Here is a 21,690-nt window from a genome sequence, read left to right as displayed (position 1 = left end):
ATTGGGCAGCAGAGGACAGCGAGAGGTCCATCCTCCTACCCACAGGCAGGATAAGTGCATCCCACAGATGCACACCTGCCTGCTCTCCAGGACTGGAAAGTCCCCAGATACCCACACAACCCATTGCAACACTTCACTATCCCTCCCATTTTCCCATAGTATGGAACCTGTATCTTGCTCACTGCAGTTTAATCCCACAACGTTTTACCCTATTTGCTATAGTTAATCCCTCCCTTTCAGCAGCTGGCTGCCCAGGGGACACTTCAGTATTTTTTACTGTTACGCTATACAGAATGTACTGAATCTTTAATTAAATAGGTTTTGATGAAGAAAGTAATTCAAATTAAGCTTCATCAGCAAGACAAAACCCAAGCTGTCTTTCCTATAGGATATAATGAAGTACAGTTTAAAATACCTGGAATCCAATTTTAGCACTGCAGAACAACAGTGCACAAAACCAGCAGTTGTTAGGTAAGCAGGGAATGGCTGAAAGAAGAAATATCTCCAAGATCTTAAACAAGCAGGCATGTTTTAAGCCATGCAGGTTTTATGGCAAATACTTCATACACTAGGCAGTTCTAACAATCTAGCAGGCTTAATGCAACCAGTAGCAAAAGTGCAACTGGTTTCACAGGGGTTGGTTGCCATTTGCACATTCAATGTATTATAGGAAAATGGTGCGAGCACCCTGGAAAAGGCACCTCTGGAAAGCTTAATGTAGCTCCATGGAATGGAGTAAATAAAGCACATATCGTCAGCACATCCCCAACGTGCTTCTCATCTCTATAGGATGAAAGCAACACTGGGAGCTTCTCTCATTTAATCTGCACAAGAGGATTCATGTGCTCAGTGCTGAATGACTCTTCACATTGACTTCAGTTGGAATAGGCTACCCTGAATTTCAGAAGGAAAAAAGCACTAACAGAAAGTTAATGAGGTACAAACCAGGTTATGAATGGACCAAAGAAAAAATTCTCCTAAAGCTATTTCCTGCCCTGCTGTGATTGAATACATGCCTTTTAAGGCCTCACCTTATGCCCTCTCCTTTCTTTAGGCAATGCTTTATTGTACCCCAAAACTCTCCACTTTTTTTAATCAGTTTCCATTATGTCCTTTCCCTTTAAAGTTTCCCACTGTTACAGCTCCACCAGGAGCAATAATGCTGAAAACAGCAGCAGAGACTGGCTACAGCCTTTTAAATAGTCTTGAAATGAAGCCAAGGTGGAATAATCCTGGACAGGGGAGTTAAAGCACCAGGGCTCTTGCTGCAGCGCCTGCACCCCTGCTCCTGCCAAGGCAGCTCTGCACAGGACAACATGGAAAGTTTCAGAGCAGAGTCTAGCCTAGGGTAAGAAAAAACTCCTGACCTGCAAGTTTTTAAAAGGATGTTATGAACCAGGAGGCTGGATTGGGCCCCCTTCAAACAAGATGCAGACCAGCTCTGGCAGAGGAGTATGAGTACAGTGAGTTTTCCCTATTTCTTCCTCCACTAGAAGAAGGAGGGTGCTGCAAGTTTGCTTCACGTGCTCACCCCGTGCTGTTTTGTGCAAAACAGAAAAACACCACCCCCATGCACACATACTCTGCTATCACTTCTAACAAGCCATTTTACCCACCTTCAAGTATTTTACTCTTAAGCACATTCCCACCTCACCAGCTCACACTCAGGACAAGCAAGTGGCAAGGCTTGGAGCTGGCTGGCAATCTCATGAGACAGGCTCTCACAAGAATTTCCTGCTTCTGGTTCGGCCAGACATACTGCAACAGCAGACACTCTCGCAGTATTTTGGCACCTCCACTCCTTGCTCAGGCCAAGACCCAGGAATGCAAGTGAAAAAAACACTTTTTAATTTTTAGAATTTCAAAATAACTCTGCTCTTCGCTCTGCTGCTGTGGGTGTCTGGTTGGCTTCCACACTACAAGACTGCTTCCACCGGGATTAACTGAATTTGGAAACTACAGTGCTGAAGGTATCACCAAAAAATCCACTTCCCAGAAAACAGCTTGGTAAGACACCATCACAGTAGGGTGTCAGTGCAATGTACTCCAGAGAAGCAAGTGTTATGGAAAGAACAAATAACTGACCCCCCAAGCACACCCAGTTCAGTTTTCCACAAGTCCTGAGACAAATTCCAGCAAGCATTTCTATCAAGGTGACGTAGCTGCTGAAAACTCTTCATAGATGTCTCAGGCAAGAATGAGAGATCTTTTGTGCATCTTCCTAAAGTGCAACTCGTGATGGACTAAGGAAGCCAGTTTCCATGTCTCTTCTATGTAACTACCATGCAAGTCTGCACTACCCCTGGACAAGGCCACTTCCCAGTGTGAGTAATGTCTCACAGTAAATACTTCAGATACTTGTAGGCTGCTACAGCTCACACCTGCACTTCAGCGAGCATCTGCCTGAGCATCGCTGCTGGGTCAATACAGTTCCCACTGACAGATCAGCTTGGCAAAAGCCTTGCTGGAAATTCAGAATTTGGGCCACATCCAGACACACTCATATAAATCCCCTCTCCTCATGCCAGTTCTCACCTCATAGCAGTGCCTGAATACATGCCCATGCTGCTGGCATGAATTAAGGACCATGCTGGACACTGTGGAGGCTCCTGGCTCCTTTCAAGAGGGATGATCATCAGATCTTTTTCCAGTTGTTCACTGGAAATGCAGCTTCCTACAGCCTGTGCTGATACAAGCAGCAGTCATAGCTTAAGGTACTCTCAAACACACCTTACCCACCTCCTGCATGCAATGGCAGGCTCCTCCGCCTCACGCTTAGCTTTCTTGTGGCACCAAAAGCAGGGGATGTAGGGGCAAGGACACCTTTTGTGAAAAATAAAAACCTCACTCCTATCATATAGCAGCTCAAATTTTAAGGATGAGTTTAGAAACTGAAGCCCAAATTTCTCCATATAAGTACCTATAGCTGGGTTGAGCTCCTAAATCATGTGCAGGCTCAGGAGGAAAGAGCCTGCCTTTCAGACACCACACCTGTACTTCCCATTCCAGGCTTTGGCCAGGGGTCAGAGGACACATACTGTGGTGCAAGCAGTTATTCAGGCATGTTAAAATACTTTAAAAGATTCTGTTGCTGATCTCATCTACAGAAGTTGTCACCTACACCGGTGTCTGTGCGGGGCTGGTGGTAACATCTTGTACCAGACAGGGTACATGTGACAATGAAGACTGGTGTTGACAGCAGCCACCTCCTCATCCTCAGCTCCTCTGGAGCACCTTCCCAAAAAACTAAATGAGCACATCTATTTTCTACTAGGTATGAAGCGGCAAACCTACAGAAAATCTCAATAGTAGAGCAGTCAACACATATGGGAGGCATGTGACATGCTTTATGCATCCACAGTGAAGTGACAGCTTTCTCAGCCCTGGAGAAGCATGCAGAAAGCAAGGCACAAAGATTAAGCATTCTTTGAAGATCCATGCTCCACATGGATTTAGCTTGTTCTTAAAACTCATTGCAGGATATATTTAATATTGCTATATGCTGTATTTAGTGTTACTATGCATGCAAATTCTATTGTGCTATTAACCACACACTTTCACGGGCACCACAGTACAGTCTGAAATCTCCTTGTCAATATTTAAGGCTAAGAAGCACTTTAAAGCTAAAGCTATATCATCTTGACAAATGTTACATTATGTCAGACTTTCCAGTATTGAGAAACATGATCATGAGATCAGCTCAGAGAGATGGTAAGTAAGCAGACACAGGGCAGGAAAGAGTTTAAGTGCTTTAAGCTAAGACGACTGATTACAGGTTCTGAGTTAAGCACTGGCACCTTACGGAATCGAGCCCCAGCTACTTATAGACTTGCGTCACAGGCACAAGCCTTAACATTAAAAGAAGTCCATCTCCTTGAGACCTAATATAACATATGCACAGTAATTGCCTGTCTTTATCCTTTCACTCCTTCCTGGACTGAAACCATCAGCCCAATCTACATCCAGCTCTGCCACACTCCTCTCTGCTCCACATCCCACCAGCCTCAGAACAGGCAGCCAAAGCTTGCACTTCTCCCATGGACACCTCCAGGCTGTTTCCCATACTGGGTGCCTCCTGTCAGTACCAAGGTTGCAGTCTATTCCATGCGTTTAAATATTTAACATGACTGTCAATGTGTATTTTGTAAGGCTAATAAACTTTAAACGGGTTTTCAGTACTTTTCATACCACTCTCAAGACGTCCAGTTTGCTAACAGCACAGCACTTCGTGGCAGATGTAGGCATGCGGTGAATCTGCTCTCAGGAATGCAAAACAGGGTACTATTTTTAGACCTGGCCTCAGGATTTATATAAATCTGAATAAGACCCTACACACTGTTTTATTAGTAGCCCTTTGTTTACATTCCATCCTGGAGAAATACAAACCTGTTTCTTAAAAAGTATTACGAATGCTGCTGCACGTTGGAGGGCTGGCAGACATTTAGGAGCTCCTGTTAGGCTTCTGGTTGTGTGCAGAAATCTTGTAAAGAGGGTAAGAAAACTAAGCAAAGTGGAAACTAGGTTAAAATCGGAGAAGCCTGGTGCAGAATTACAAGCAGTGCCTTTAGTCCTTAAGATGAAGTCCGGACAGAGCATATTTCAACTGCACAAAAGCTTTTGGCAGTTTCTGGTGGCTGCTGACATCTGTGCCAAGGTTCCCCTAAGGGTGGAGAAATGCGAAATATAAATCCATGCTCAGAAAATATCAAAGCCAGCACATGAAACAAAGCCCCAGAGAGACAGGACACACTTGCAGTTAGTGGAAGGGGCAGTCAAAGGGGATTTTCCCACTGGTACCACAAACCCGGCTGCCTGCGTCAGAGTCCAGATGGCAGTTGCCCTTCTTTGTATTGGTTACACCTTCCCTGACATCTACTTTTGCTGCTGTCCAGTCATCCTGCATGACCAGGACACAGTGCCACAGCAATCAAGGCTGCAGGGGAGCCACGGCTCCAGCTGCTGGGTCAGACAAACACATTGGGAGTGTTACCACAGCCAAGTGACCTGCACCAAAGCACAGATGCTGCTCAAGAGCCCTTCTTTCAAGCCCAGCAAGCTGTAACACACACAGGTCCGTTTGATCAGGGCATCGCTGATGCCATGGGAACACACCAGGCTTCCATGCAAAGGGCTGACAGCTGGGAGGACTTTTGGAAACACAGCCACAAAGAGTCCTTACCATCCAGCCCCAGCCACATCAGTTCCAGTCCTGCTCCTGTAAAAGCTCTCCAGCCAGCTCTGCACCATGCATGGTTGGTTTGATGTTCTTCTGTCGGAAATGGCTTTCAGGCTGCTCGTGACATTATCTCAGATAATAAGATGGATGCCACTCCTGGCAGCCTGCCATTCATCAAAGCCACCTAGAGTTGACTCCTGCTTCTGCTGTTTGCAGGCATAAAAAGACCAGCAGTTTTGCTCTCCAATTTTTTAGTGACACCATTAGCTGCAAAGCAGGGAGAGTAAAAGGGCAGAAAAAAGCAGCACCTTTTTCCAAAAACCCCCTTGCACTCTGAAAATTAACAACTATTTCCTGTCATCTATGCTGGTATTTTCGGGCTCATCTGATCTTTATCAGGCTGTTTGTGAAAAGCCTGTCCATCATGTCCATAGCACAAACTGGCAGGTTATCAGCTGCCATTAACTGTCCCACAGCACCACAGACCCCAGGGCCCACAGGAGATTGCCCTCCCCCAGCACCTTTCTGCAAAGGCTCTTCTAGGACACTCTCTTCCATAACATTAAGCCTGGCTCTCAATATATCAAACTTCTGTATGCCAAGTATTCAAGTATTCACTGCTGGGCCCTTCTAAGAATCATTTTGCAAAGCTTGGATAGCAATATGTTTTCACAGCTGATGTGGAAAATGTAGAAACAACATTTCCCAATGAGAAATCTCTGCTTTACAAAGTGTGCACTGTTTCTTAGGGTTAATCTGACTTGCTAAGGGGGGAAAAAATTCTTTTATACTGTTGACATAAAAATATCTGCCTTAATGGTGGACTATCTGTTATAGGATGGATGTACTGAAGAAGGGAAGAAAAAAATAAACCAACATCTGACCTCAGAGGACCCATTTCTGGTGCTAGTGATGGCCCATCTTGTGCCATCAGACACCCTGATTGAGCCTGAATGCAGGTTCCCCTTACCTTGTGGGATAGAAACACCAGAAAGGTCTCTGCAAGGTTAAGACAGGGCAACTGCCTCCCAAATGGCAGTTCCTGGACAACTCATGACCTTCAGGATCACAGCAAGCCACTCATAATGAATCTGCTAAACAGCTATCAGTATTACAGCTTATTCATAATACATGAACAGCTGAAGTGGGTCACAGGGACCTGTATATCCAACTCCAACAGTCACCAGTGCTGGCAGCTTTGGGAAAGAATAACAGAAAGAGGACAAGTACAGAGTGCTGCTGTCTCCAGTGTATTTTCCCCAGATTACTGTAAAAGGCAGTGTACATATTTCCAAAGCCAGATATTGCATCTAGATCAAAGTGTTAAACAGCTATTGATGGATGTCTTTATGATTAGTTGACATCCAGCTGTACTTTTGGCCCCCGCAGCATCCTGGCAATGAATCTGGCGGTTCAGTTGTGCATTGCATGACAAGGTACTTCCTCCTGCTTCAATTTGCTGCCTGGGTATTTCTCTGGATGTCATTAATTTTCATACTAGCATTCACAGTTAGTTTGCTCTGTATCATTTGAGATGTTGTAGAGCTCTCCTGCTTCTCTCCTCCCTGCCCAAAATAACTTTGGGCTGAAGACATTTATCTAATTAGTGTCACTTCATACAGAAGCAGTCCTACACTGCAGCAAGGTCTTCTCATCCATCCCTACCTTTTCTGCTTACACTGTGTTTCCGGAGTGGGTAACCACAACCTCATATAGCATTTCAGGTCCAGATGAATAATCAATTTAAGACCAGTCAAAAAACAGCCTTTCAGCAATACTCAAGGTATATAGCATTTAAAAGAGTTTTGGAAAGGCTCATTTAGAAGGGACTGTCCTAACCTAAAAAAAGTTTAGTTCAGTCAATGGCATCAGGAATTGCTGGACAAAGATCAGTAAGGCCAAGAGCAGAGTAGTATCTGCCTGATTTCTTCTGAAAACTACGCTAATCCCAGTGGTTCTTTGCACACATTTTGAGTTGCTACAGCCAGGAGGAATGTGGAAAAGGGTCTATCACAGCCCTGTGCTGCCTCCTCCCCCAACACCCTCTACTCCAGGAAAGCACCTCATTTGGAAGTTTCTGAATACACGTGGCTACAGGACTCACTCCTTGAAAAAAAAAAAAAAAAACAGGCAAACCTGTATATGACTTCAGTGTTTACTAGAAAAATAGAGTATCCAATTCACATCATCCTCCATCAGTATCTATGGTTTCTACCAGTTTTTATTTGCCTCTCAGCAGCACTGCTCACCTCAGCTCTTGCTGCCACACTTCACAAGCACAGGCACTAGCATTCCCATCAGAGGCTTGTAACAGATACTGAGTCATGAACCAGTGCATTAAACTCCAGTGAATACCTAGTGGCTAGTAATAGCCACATCACCTCTCCTCTGTACAGCATTGGAAAAACATGAGATACTTGAGATTCATCACTTTTTTTAAGCAGCGTGTTGACAGGCACACTCAGCTATCTGGAGAGGTGAAACTCTCCAGAGTGTGACCATCTCCACAACCGCTGGTCTGTGACTGAGGATATCAACCGTACTAAAGTGCAGAGCCATATGCACAAGCAGAATTCTTATTCTGTAAGTTCACCCTTTCTGTGAGGTATGGGATACAGCTTCCCCAACAACTCTTACATTAAGCCTCAGAAAAAAGAAAATCAAAATCAATCACAACACTGCCAATAACATCCAATTATGTGGCAGTCTTGTTTCGGTTTGCTTCAGTGGCCAGCTGGGACTGAGCTGAGACAAAATTTCATCTTGCCAGAGAACTTTGGTTGATGTCCAAAGACAAACACGGATAGCCAGTCCCTTGACTATTAACATACATAAACCTTCCAGAAACAAATTATCACAATTACTTTTAAAGATAGTGCCAAATACTGAATCTCCACTGAAATGAAAATGAGTTCTGCAAGTCTCGAACAAGCTATTTTTGAAATAATTGTTTGGTTTTGCTATTGACTCAAAATGGCAGAAAGATGGCACATTACAGTATAGTCAGCTAACTTGTATGTGATCAGTGGCCTTGGATGAATGCAAGGCCTGACTTGAGTACATCACCACCATAAAGCATTTCATTTAATTTTTCCCTGAAAGAAAAATTCCTAATACTGCTACAAAAGACACAGCAAGAATAGATACTGTCACCTGATGCTGTGGCTACATCATTTATCTTCACCCTAGAACTGTGACTGCCCAGATCTGATACCAAGAATGAAGCTGTCTTACACCATAGACTTGATTGATTAGAGAGATGTTCCTGTAAAAACAAAAACAAAACAAAAAGTTGTGTCCACATGGTGTTGTTTTTTTTTTTTAAGCAATTAATGATCAGTAATAACTGTCAGTAATTTATTTCTTGGTAGGAATGTATTCTCTGCAAGCCTGCCATAAGCTATGGCTTCTATACAGAAGTACTGTGGTAACTTATGGGCAATGAAGACTCTTCTTTGTATAGCTGACATTCAATAATCAGGTCTATGTAGGAGACTTCTGGCAAAGACAATAAATCCTCTGAAAGCTGAACAACACAAAAGCATAGAGACTGTTTTCCCAGGCTAATCTGAGTTGCTAAACTCACAAAATACTCAGTATGAGTGGAATATTGCAAGGTAAAGCTTGTGGTCAGTTCCCCCCGCACCCTTGGTGGAGTCAGCTGTGTCTGCAGCAGAAGCAGAGTTCCTGTTCCAGAGTCACTGCAGAGAAACCAGCAAGAATAACCAGTAATATTGGTAGAAATTAAAGTGCATATGTTTATTTTCATTAAAAAGTCAGTGTTTAGACACGTCATGCTTGCTGAAGAGCTGCATGCCCTGGTCACCTCACCAAGAGAGACAACAGAAGGCAGTGAGGTTTTTCTTAGGAGACAGCTGACCTTGTTGATCAAATGTGGTTTTGAGAAAAGCAGTAACAAACATGTTTTGTCTCTGCCACATTTATGTTTCCACATCAGAATTATGTGCTACAATTAACCAGCCTGTCACCTGCCACAGCTGATGTTCATGTTCTTGAATTAGCATCAAGGGAATCACACTGGTTTTATATGCAACATTAGGAGTTTTGTATAAAATCATCAGGACCCTAGAACTGAAGGCAGCTTGACAAGAGGCAGCATTGGGGCACCAAGTGAGCACAATGAACTGGGCACCAGAATGTGGTAAGTACTGTCCTTACAAAGTCAACTGCCAGAGGGCCTGCAAAGAAACACAAACATTCAAAAGATAATGGGAATAAAAAAATTAAGGAATATCTGTTCTACTGGGTTACACATGTAGCTAGACAAATAATGTTTAAAAACATGAGACATCTCTTCCTAAACGATCATAAAGTGATCATTGTACATCTCTTCAATATCAAAACTCAAGCAACCTACACTGGGGATGCTATGAACCCACCTTTGAATCTCAAAACCAAAATTCCAGCAGTGACTGTGATAAACTGGTTTTTACAATGCTTTTAAGTGGGGCAGTTACCAAAGAAAAAGATTTATTAATAGTTTCAATTTGAAAGTCTGGCCAAAAATCTCTTGCCGAAGCAGCAGAGTAGCTCCAAGCCATATGTATAGTCAGAGCAGCAAAAAAGGCTCTTTTCACTTTGAGGAAATGCTTATGGTTATTTGGAACCTTTAACCACTTAGCATTTGCACTGAACCATAAGCTCACCAAGGGCTATTTATTACAGCTAAAGGAACAGTAATTAACAAGGTACAAAAGCTGACATCAGGCTTGCACAATAATAAGTGTCCACAGGAGATTAAAAAAAAAAACACAAAACAAAAACCAGGCATTTAATCTAGGTTCTACCTTTTTTTTTAATCTTCTGGTCAGGAACCTGTGTATTACCGAGAAACCTGACATTGCAATTTAATAACGAGGTCTAAATATTGCCTCTGCTAGAAAAGCATGAAACTCAAGCTGGTCCTAGACTGTCCTTAAAGATTGTTTTACAGTTCTATAGATAGAAACCAATTACAATGAATACAGTCCACTTATATCGATCTGACTAGAAGCTACTTCCTAACATTTTCATTAAATCTGTGATCACAGAAGCAAAATTGAAAATGAAAAAATACAGTTCTTGGTATAGGCAATTCATCCAAAGTGTCAGCTCTATTAATGTAGGGTCAGAGCTACATTAGCAGCCATGAACATCCCTTCTCATGCCTACTGATACCGCCATTACATAGGTTCCTGATACAGGTCTATCTGATACTGTCCAAAGGATTGGTTTTTAAACTTCCCAATACTGTTTAAGAGCAAACTTAAGTAGTGTTTAAGAAGCTTTTCTCCTCTACTGCGTGTTTTTCAGTTAATTTGTGTGCTAATACAGAAACACCAAAAATGAAAGCTAATGAAATATATTAAAGAAGACACTGATGCATATTCTGACAAGAGTTACTTCATCCCCTCCTGTATGCTATGATGGGCATCATCCGTTTGCTCCTGGAGAAAGCCTCCAAGTAACACATGCTTTGTGGAAGATCATTACATTGGTTCTGCCAATTATATGCTCTGCAAAACAAAACCAAAATCCATGTTAAAACTCGGGTATACATTTTATCTGGAGTTTGATGGTACTTCTCAACTTGCTTTCCATATAACTGCACATAACAAACTTGCATGCATCTTGCATGCTTTCCGTCTGATTTTCAGAGAAGACTAAAAAGGACATGCTAAAGGAGCCTGCGTATAGCTCTGTGTAGAATGTGCTGCTTTAAGCACTAAAAGATACAGTGGTAACCTCTATGCTTTCTATTATAAGCTTTCTAGGCAGAATACAAAAGTTAGTCTGTGATACCAAGTGTAAACCACAATAAAGACATGCAAAGAAGTCAGTGCAAATGCACAAGACCTCCACAATTTCTTGTGACAGTTTAAAGAACTATGAATTATTTAAAATGCTAATAAAATGTTTAATCTCTTGCTTCTCTAGTGATCAGCAAGTGCTAATCCTCCACAGAAATGAGACAGATCTTAGCCAGTTGTGCAGAGAGATGCTGGTTGGAGTGATTAGTCAGCAAATACAGGTCCTTTTGTACTAGCATGTGCTATAAAATAAAACGAAAACCCTATAACCTGATTAAGCTCAGGAGCTAGCAGAGCCTTGAATCTGTTTCTCCTGAGCCTAGCTTTTCTGTTACTTTGTAACAGACACCATTATTCTGCCTCAGTCTGCAGAGGGAGTGGAGGAAGCATTTAGTAGCTAAGTAGCATTACTTGTAGTCTATGCAAAACATAACTCACTAAACCCTTTCACCTTCTGTTTTCTCAGAAGCCTCCACCTCAGAAGCTGCAGTTGGGGCTGCAGCCCAGCACAGGACACAAGCTCTAGCTCATACGTGGCTGCACAGCCTTGCAGAAGCTGTATGGGGTAGGAAGGAGCTGGCAGCTGAGCAGGCAGGGGACTCAGCAGGTCACCTGGCCCTGCGGAGCTGGGAGCTCCGCAGCAGCACTGCTGTGGGCAAAGCTCTGCCACCCAGCAAGCACAGTCAGGAAGATGTACCCAGAGATGCTCAAAAGGCATCTCCAATGCTTGCAGAGAGGAATGAACTGGACATACTCCTCTGCTGCTCACCCCCTGTGCTTACTGCTGAAGGACTGTCTGTCCTCCTGTACCACAGAAATGCAGCCCCAGAAGTTGTTCCCAGTGGGTCTTGGGGGCTAGGGAAGAACAAAACTCTTGTGTGGAAGTTTCTTCTTGAGAACCAAGGAAAGAAGCATAGGGATCTCCTCTACAGCAGCTTCTGAAGCTTTCCCAGCACCAGCTATTCTCCTTTCCCTATACAGCAGCTGAGAAGAGGCCAGCTCACTGTGGGTGCATTTTGCTGAGCTTTTGGGTTTCCATCTGTCTGCATAACTACAGAAATGGTGAAAATGCTGTTTTGTGCTATCCCAAGCACATTAAGACAACTTAGGCAGTAAAAGCAATGTGCTGATGAGGGCTCTTGTCAGCAACTAACCCTGTTGTGTTCAGAAGGTGACGTGAAGAGTTTATACTACAGGAACAAACAACTGAGAACATACTGCTGGAACAAAAGGTGCTGGAACTGGCAACCTGATCAGCGATCACAACATTTCCATTGCAGTTACTCAACTTGAACATCCAGTGCACTGGTGACTGCACACAGATAAACAAGACACCAGCTTATCTGCATTAGCTGTCTACCTCTGGCTTGCTTCAAAAGCCTTTACCTTTCTGATAAATCCAAAACTCCACAGAAACTATGAATTTTAAAGTAAGTTCAGAAGTTGATAAGACAGAAACATAATGCCATGAAATAAGTCTGACTCTTGCAAACAAATCATTAAATGCATGAATTATTTTTCTACTTTACTAAAAAAATACTGGGCTTTTTCCCAGTACTGACTGAACATGACCAAATTTAATTCAACCCTTTTTTCTCCCTACAATAACTTGGAGCAAGAACAGACATAACCCCAGATTTTATTTTGTTTTGTTCCATACAGACAACCAGTAAAGATTCCAACGTGGCTAGAAGGGTAAGCAAAAGTACGTATAAAGCCTGAAAGCTCAATCAATGTTATTACAAACTTCAGCAGAAATTTGCCTGCTGCATACAGCATTACAGTAATTGATGACAAGCCTTCTTAATAAGGAGTCTAGTCAGTGAAAGAACATGCTGCACCAGTTCTTAAATACTGCATTATAGGTTCTCAGTACACAAAACGGGAGATGGAAACAGTGCTGCTCAGTTCACACATCTGGCATACAGTTTATCAGGAGGCACAATGCACCTGAAACAGTGCTGCTCCAGCTGAATCTTCAGCCAGGCTGCTGGCTTTGGGATGCCCCTTGGCAGCCCCCTGTGCCCTTCAGCTTCCACTGGTCTGATCAGGCTTCAGAGCCTGACCTGCCACACAGCTCCTGGCAGGTTTCCTGCACACAAGCTCCCACTCTATTAATTCTTTGCAGAAGTGGTACCCTACAACCCTGTGTCCCTCACCCTCCACTGCTCCTGACCACTTGGTACAGAAGTCTGTTAAACATTTAAGAGATCAGCAAGACAAGGCTGGCCAAGTCCTGCCTTACAGGGAGGCTCAGGTCAGGAGTGCACACTCAAGAGTTGAGCTTTACCTTAACTGGGTTAAGCCAAGCATACACCAACTGAAATATTCATAGGTTTGCACTTATGTTACATAAAAAGAATAAGAGATTGCACTTTGAGAAACTGGTGCTGTAAGTAAACTGGATCCACTCTTTCCTTCTCTGTCACCCCTTTGACCATACGAGTGACAATGCACTACAACAGCCTTGGTTCGCTTCCATACCAGGCTGACCGAGCCAGCTGAGGTAGGAGTACGGTCTTTCAGAGGCAGCATGAAGAAACTGGTTTCAAAGGGCTTCATCCCTGGATTTTCTAGCAGTGGATCCAGGAACCACCCATATTTAATGACTGTCTGCTGTCTCAACAGTTAAGATTTCATGGCAGTTCAACTGACAAATGCCCGACTCCATGTATCCTGACATACAACCAGTTTCATGCTCACAGAATAATTCAGGTTAGAACGGGCCTCAGGAGGTTTCCAAGCCAGCTTTTCGCTCAAGGGAAGGCCAGCTATGAAAACAGGCCAGGTTGCTCAGGGCTTTATCCAGCTGGGTCTTGAAAACTTCCAAGGACGATGACTGCACAGTTTCTTCAGGGCCTTGTTCCACTGCTTGGCTATTCCCACTGAAAAGTCTTCTCAAATTCCATTAAAACCTCATACTTCAGTCTATATCTGTTGCCTCTTGCCCTCCTGCCACATAACTGAACAGCCTGGCTTCATGTTCTTGATAAGATGCAATTTCAGTGTGCCAAGTAGAGAGTGCAATCACTTCCATCAGTCTACTGGTTCTGCACTTGTTCATACAGCCCAGGACCCTGTTAGACTTCTTTACTGCAGGGATACACTGCTGACTCATGGCCACTGTGATGCCCATGAGACCTCCCCATGGGTTTTCTGCAGAACTGTCTCCCACCCACTCAGTCCCACCTAGGGATCCTTCCTTCCCCAGGGCAGGACTCTGCATTTGTCCCTGTTCAACTCCATAAGGCCCCCATGGGTCTGCCGGTGAGGGCGCTCTGAACAGCAACCCAGACCTCATGGGTATTGCCTCTCACCCTTGCCACCCTCACCCCTATTTAGGGCTGTTGACAGCTTGATACAGGTGCTCCCATCTCCTCCAGCTCACCGATAAAGACACTTAACAGGGCAGATGCTAGGACAGACCCCGCAGCAACTTCACTTGCCACCAGCCTCCAGGAATTATGTTGATGAGGAATTTAGGGACTGAACACAAACCTAAGAAAAGCCCTTGGGAGGCTGCTGGCAGCCACCCCCAGGATGAACAGGAGGGTCACGAGCAGGCACTGGGCTCCCTCAGCTCGGAGTAGCCACAAGCCAGGGAGGAGAGAAGGACCAGGCGCAGCCAGGCATCATCCCACAGAAATGAGCATCTTCTCCCCTTCTCTGCAAAGCTCTGCTGTAAAGATGTATCCAGGAGGAAGAATTGTTGTAAATAATTAAGAATTACATGTTCAGACAAGCACTACATTGCAGTGTCATGCATTGTTATAGCTTTAAGAGGAAGTTTGTTCAATTATTTTTCTTTTTTACTTCACAGAAATCTCAGGGAAGTGATCATTCCATCATCTAAGAGAACTAATAAGGTTCAAATTATGCTTCAAAGCTTTTTTTTCTCCTCTTGATTCATGACTCTGCCTGGACAAGTCACCCATGGAAAGAAGTAAAACTGTTTTGCTGTTTCTAGTAAAAAGTTACTATGTTCAGGCTTTACTTCCAGCCACTTCTGAACTACTACTTCATGCAAAATATAGAGTTGATCAATAAGAAACCTGGTCTCAGTGCCAGAAGGCACAGGCCAAGCAAAAAACAAACAAACAAACAAACAAAAAAAACCAAACAGAATATAAACAGAACAAATTTTGTATTATTCTCAAACTGACAAACTGTAATTCAATGATAAATTGCTACCATATGCATACCCTGCAGCACAATTATTTTTAATTTTCATGAATGCTGGGAAATAACATCTAATTATGGTTTAAAACAATTTAACATGTTCAGGATTACAAAAGTAAATGTGACATCTTGTGGTTTTTTTGTTAAGAGAAAAAAAAGCTTTGCTTTACCTGACTTGTACTTGTATCAGGCAGATACAACTAATTTGGTGCTCAGTTTGCTGGTTTTAACTCCAGGAAAGGGCTAATGTTGTCAGGTACTTGCACCCAACACTGTTTTGCTCAAGTGTCTGGCAAACCCATTCTCTCTGCCTCACACATCACTAACTCTCCTCCATTACTCCTGCAACCTTGAGTTACATGTCTGTGTCAACTAGCTTTGCTGAGCCAGAACAACTAGAGACACTGAAGGGAGAAGGAAGAAAAATTAATCTGCTTCTCTGTAGAGAATAAAAAGTTTCTCACATCCTTCACTTCCTCATGTAATGCTTCTTAACTTCCTTATGGCACTTCAAATGATATAGCAAATAGTTACAGCCACTCTCACATTCAGCTCTGCTGTCATATCTTGTCTCTTGTAACTCACTGTGTGTTGGCACAATTTGAGACTTCAAAATTGAAAAAAAATCATATTGAGCCAGAGCTGATTTCTCCCACACGCATTTGTGAATGTGCACCATTTCCCCTTCAGGAGAAATATCTTAGTTATTGAATTTGCACAAAGTGCAATAACTGAGATTTTTCTCCTAAAGGGGAAATTGTGCAAATGGCAATGGAGTCACACAGCTACATACCAGTGAGTCATGGGAAGGACCCATGAAAGCCTACTTGGACTCTGGTTGAGAAACAGCTGCTTAGAGCAGCATGTGGCAAACACACTCTACTCTGATGCTGTCGCCCTTAAGAACATTCAGATGTGCTTCAAGGAGTAAATACATATGGATATGCACGAGAGAGTGCATGTGTACAAGATCTGTGCCCTATCTCAGACTGTTACTCTGTTGGACAAAATTCAAGCAAACATTGTTACTGCTAAAAGAAGGGCACTGTATCAAAAATACCAAGTGGAGATGCTAATCCATTGCACTCAATGGCCCAGAGCAGCTACTGGTGTCCTACAGCCAGTGGTCCATCCCCATCCCATGGGCACAACAGCACATGCTGGCAGATCACATGATGAGCTATGGTATCACAGAGAAGATGATAACTGGAGGGAGGTTATGTTAAGAGATGCTTACAGGAAGGCAGGTTGCCAGTGTAGTAGTTCTGCAGCTTCAGATATGGTAAGGTTTAATTGACTACTCACAACTCATTGAGGAGATAACTGTGTGGCACTTCACTGCATGCACTGTCTGACAAACTAGTTTATGAATTAGTTGAGTGCATAAAATAGTCCAAAGAATAGCTAAAGTAAGGCTCCTGCGATGTACATCCTTCACACTTCTCTCCAACAAGACTGCCTGTATCCCCTGTGCATCCACGCACCTCCAGCCCACAGGCCCTGTTCAGGGAAGGCCACATCAGGTTCAAGGGCATTCAGGCCAATGCTGACTACACAAAGCAAACACCAGCTTTTGTGCACAGGCCAGCTGGTACTGTTACCGTAGGTATCAGTAATACACTGCCGGCAACAGAGCTTAAGTTGAACATGTAATGAATACAGGGTTTGGACTGAGCAGCATGGACGCAAACCTGCACAACCGACTGGTGATCCATCCCGCAGGGCCAAGATGGGCAAGGGGGCACAGTGCAGGATCCCGCACGCCCCAGAAGAGATGACTCATAGTTCACACCCTCCCCTTGTTTTCAGGGGCCGGAGAACGCCGCTCTCTGACCAAGCCCCAGCGCGGGCGGGCTCCGCGGCGCCGGGTAAGAGCCGCTGCCGGACCCGCCGCGCCGGTCCCCCCGAGGAGGGCTGCTGCTCCGCCAGCGATCCCTGCTGCCGCCGCTGCACCGCCGCCCCCACACCACTCCCGCCGCGAGTCCGGGGCGGGCCCAGGGACACGCCCGACAGCGCGGCCGCCTCAGCCCACCTGCACGGTGCTGGCACCGCTCCCCCCGGCCCGGGCCCTACCGCACCGTACTGTACCGCACCTCCTTCCTGCGGCTGGGCGCGCCCGGGCGGGTGAGGAGAGCCGTCTCCTCGCAGACCACGGCCGCGTCCTCCACGAAGACGCAGTCGGGGAGGCTCTCATCGGCCGGCAGCTCCAGCACCTGCAGCCCCAGCTTGCCCCGCAGCACGCCCACGTACAGCTGGTACTCCCGCTCGGCGCGGGCGAAGTCCACCTCGGGGCCCGCCGTGCTGCGCAGCGCCTGCCGGCACAGCGACTCGGGCAGCGCCCGCACCACGGCGTGCGTGCAGCGCCCGAAGGCGGCGGGGCCGCCGCCCAGCCCGGCCATGCTGCGCGGCGGGAACAGCAGGTCCGAAGGAAGGAGGGAGGGACGGGCAGCCGCGACCGCCGCCGGCCCTGGCAGCTGATAAAGCGCCGCCCGCGGCCCGGCCGCGCCCCATTGGCTCCCCACCAGGCATATTTCCATGGGGCCGCCGCCAAGCTCGCTCCCATTGGCTGGCGGCGGCGGCCGGGCCACGCTATTGGCCGCCCCCCGCAGGGCGCCGCTTACCTGTGCGGCGGGCGGGAGCGGCGGCACCACCCGCCCGGCCCGAGGGCGGAGCCCATCGCCTCGGGCACGGCGGCCCGGCCGCGGAGGGGCGGTGGGGCCGCGATGCTCTTGTTGGGAGGCCCGGACGCTTGCCCCAGGGCTTGCAGCTGGACAGGGCGTCGGGGCTGCCTTTGCTTGCCTTGGGGCTCCGGTGCCACAACGTGGCTTGAGGGGCAGTGTGCTTTCACACAGTAGTTTCATGTAATCATGTATAAACACAAAGCATAATTGAAACACCTATGTCTCCCAGCATTTTTAAACTCATTCAAGCTCAGCACGGGCAGGGGGATGGCTGTGCTCACCCTTTCTGCTCAAGGATGCATCGGGCTGGCTGCATGTGTGCCCTCTGCAGCTGCCTGCTGCTTCCTGGCAGCAGAGCAAGAGGCTGGGTGGTTTATCTGTGAATATCCCATGGCAAAGGCAGTTCCAAATGCAAATCCAAAGGAAATAAACCCAGCCACCTCCTAATCCTTCATCACAGCTTTCTACAGGGCCACTCACCACCAGAGCATGTCCACCTTCTTCCATTCCTTTACAATGCCAAAGTTTCCACCTCTGTGGGGTAGAAGGGACACTAGCATTTTGCTCCACTTCTGCCTTCGGGACTGAAACAATGAGCATTTTCCAACCTTCCCCTAAAAGAAACCCTTTCTTCCCTCCTCTTCATTTTCCCCAGGTTTTATCCTGACTGGAGGTTATCCCAGGGAGGACCAGCCCTTCCTGGCACACACCTCGGGCTGCCAGGCAGGAGATGAATGAGGCTTTGAGCCAGACCTTGCTCCATGGGATACATCCACAGCACCAGCCCTGGCTCCTGGTGCTGCCCTCCCAGGTACCTCTGAGGTCTCTTCTCACCAGAGCAAAGGAGGAATGTTAATTTTCCTTCAGCTCTTCTTTTAGAATCATAGAATCATTTTGGTTAGGAAGAGACCCTCAAGATCATCAAGTCCAACTGTAACCTATCTCTGGCACTAAAACAGATCCCTAAGAACGTCGTCTATGCACCTTTTAAACCCTTCCAAAGATGGTGACTCCACCGCTTCCCTGGGCAGCCTGTTCCAGTGCTTCACAACCCTTTCCATGAAGAAATTTTTCCTAACATCCGATCTAAACCTCCCCTGGCACAACTTGAGGCCATTTCCTCTTGTCCTATCACTTGCTACTTGGGAGAAGAGACCAACACCCTCTGTGCTACAATCTCCTTTCAGGTAGTTGTAGACAGTGATAAGGTCTCCCCTCAGCCTCCTTTTCTCAAGGCTAAACCGTCCCAGCTCCCTCAACTGCTCCTCACAAGACCTGTGCTTCACACCCCTCAACAGCCTCACTGCCCTCCTCTGCACTCTCTCCAGCACCTCCATGTCTTTCTTGTTGTGAGTGGCCCAAAACTGAGCATGGGATTTGAGGTGGGGCTTCACCAGCACCAAGTACAGGGGGGCGATTGTTTCTCTAGTCCTGCTGGACACACTATTCCTGATATGAGCCAGGATGCTGTTGGCCTTTTTGGCCACCTGGCCATACTGTTGGCTCATGTTCAGCCAGTGGTCAAACACCCCCAGATGCATTTCTGCCAGGCAGCTTTCCAGCCACTTTTCCCATGTAGCGCTGCCTGGAGTTGTAATGACCCAAGTGTAGGACCCGGCACTTGACCTTGTTTTACTGGCAAGGCTTTCTCAAGTGTCCCTCAGGCAACAGAGGGGATCCACCAGCACACAGCTCTCTGCTCCCGCTTCAGTATTCAGACAAAACCCGGACAGCTGCCTTGGCCACACTGTCACGGACATTAGCATGTTCAGCATTTGGGAATATGGTTAATGAATAGCATGAAGGAAATATCAAAGTATGCTTCCAAAATGGCAGCTGACTAGATTTCCATCTGCATTTTCCACACATTCTCCAAATATCTGCTAAAGGCTGCCTTAACATTCATAGGCACAGTTATTTGAATAACTGTCATTCACTGAATAACGTGCAAATATTATTCTCCTTAAAACAGATGGAGAGGTGAGTTGCTATCATGTAGGACATCTCAAATTCTTGAGAAAACACTACAAATGGTATTATGCTGTATCTGGTATAATGTGTGATTCTTCCACAGCTGTTAAAGCCTGCTTTTACTTCTTGCAGATTTGGGATATGGCCACTGATATGCTTTGGTTTGCTTTTTGTTAGCATGACTTCTAACCAGAAGAAAAAGTGTTACTATCCTTCTCTAATTTAAAAAATTGCTAGGCTTCTTATCTGAAAAGGTATTGAAAATAGTGGTTCTTGCAGCCAGCAGACTGGAAAATTCTAGTCAACACAGATTTTTTTCGGTCATCCATAACTACCTTATGAAATTACAAGCAATGAAGATTTTTAGGTCTCACGGAGATTACAGGAATATGAGCTATGAGGCGATGCCACACAGAGATCTTGTACACACATGATACAGTAGGACAGTGAGGTTTGCCCTGGAGGTTTGTCACTGGCCCAGGCTGACCTCAGCTGGCCACCGCTGCTCTCTGGGAGCTGGCCAGGTACCACTCTGACAGCTTCTCAATACCTTCCTGCATGATGGGAGACCAGGCTGGAGGAAGGAGGATCTTTTTCTGAGATGCAGTGGTATGAGATAGCGGTATGTTTTGAATACAACGTGTTTTGGAAATACAAAACCTTAGCTGTTTAGATAGGGTTACAGAAGTAACAACTACAGTAAAAAAAAAAAAAAAAAAAAAAAGCCATCTGTATTTCCATACATTTATAAACAGTGCAGTTTAAATACAAATGAAGATCTGTTTGCTGATTGTGATTGTTCTATTATTTATGTTGAACAGAACGGCATCATTAACAATCTAGGAACAGATGCAGCCAGAGCAAAATTGTGCATATTTATAATAAGATTAACAAAATATCAGTTTACTCACAAATTAACGTCACATAATAGAATGTGTTCACACAGTCTTGCAGGAGTGATGTTAAAATTCATCATATGCAGTAATGCAAAATGGGTCAGTTACAGTCAGTGACGTAGTATTTGTTGTCTACCTTGCTCTGTATCCTGTATTTTCCTGTAATTTTGTCCAGCTGGAGAGACTAATGTAAAAGAGCAAAGATGCCCCCAGAAAAGAAAAAGAGCTGTGTCACACTACGGAATTCATGCAGAACAATTAAAACCATGCTTGCAACAGAAGATGGACTGCAGACCGCTTAAGCAGTGTCATAGAAAGCTGTATTGAGAAACGAGAAAATGCTTCATACAGAAAATACAGAAAAGGATGCAAATCCAGGTGTTTCGTGACTGACACTACAGAGAATCATCTGCTGGCAGTGACAGTGAGAAGGAAATTGCCTTACAAAATGTACTTGAGGAAGCAGATGTGAATAGCACATTCACTTTCAGGAGACAGGAATAGATATTGAAAAAGGAGACATAGTTTAAAACTTACGACAGAAAAGTCATCAATACACAGAGTGACATGTCATCCATTTGACAAAATCACCAAAAGCATATCAATAAGTTTGGGGTTTTTTTGAGCCATAACTTGAGAACTGTCTACAGACATGTAAAAAGCTGCCACGAAGATGGAGGGAATAATTTCCACAAGGCAGAAGGGAAGAAACAGACTTAAATTGTTGCAAGGAAAAGTATATAAAACTTTCTAGCAATAAGAAGCAGGGAAAAAGATTGCCTGGGAAGAATGTGGAGCCTCCATAACATGTGTTTTTCAGAAGAAGTAAAGAAATATCCATCAGGAGCAGAAAACCAGAGCTGGGGAAGAAAGATGGATGGGAAGACGGCCTTTCCAGTCTTATTATTCTATTACCATTTTTACACTGAAAATGATTGATAATTTTAGTGAAAAGAGCTACGTAATGACGAGCCTGA

General features: G+C 45.1%; 1 protein-coding gene across 1 annotated transcript in view; it reads right to left on the bottom strand.

The window, feature by feature from the left end:
• DDAH1 (dimethylarginine dimethylaminohydrolase 1) overlaps nucleotides 1-17,580 on the bottom strand; it is a 54,833-nt gene extending 37,253 nt beyond the window's left edge. Inside the window, exon 1 of the mRNA XM_082052450.1 lies at nucleotides 17,259-17,580. Coding sequence (XP_081908576.1) covers nucleotides 17,259-17,564 — 306 coding nt within the window. The 5' untranslated portion in view covers nucleotides 17,565-17,580. The remainder of the gene's footprint in view (nucleotides 1-17,258) is intronic.
• Between the last annotated feature and the right edge of the window lie 4,110 nt (nucleotides 17,581-21,690).

The sequence above is a fragment of the Streptopelia decaocto genome (genome assembly GCF_964273445.1).
Source record: "Streptopelia decaocto genome assembly, chromosome: 5".
Lineage (NCBI taxonomy): Eukaryota > Metazoa > Chordata > Aves > Columbiformes > Columbidae > Streptopelia > Streptopelia decaocto.
The sequence above is the reverse complement of the archived record's forward strand: the minus strand, read 5'-3'. Positions and strand labels throughout refer to the sequence as shown.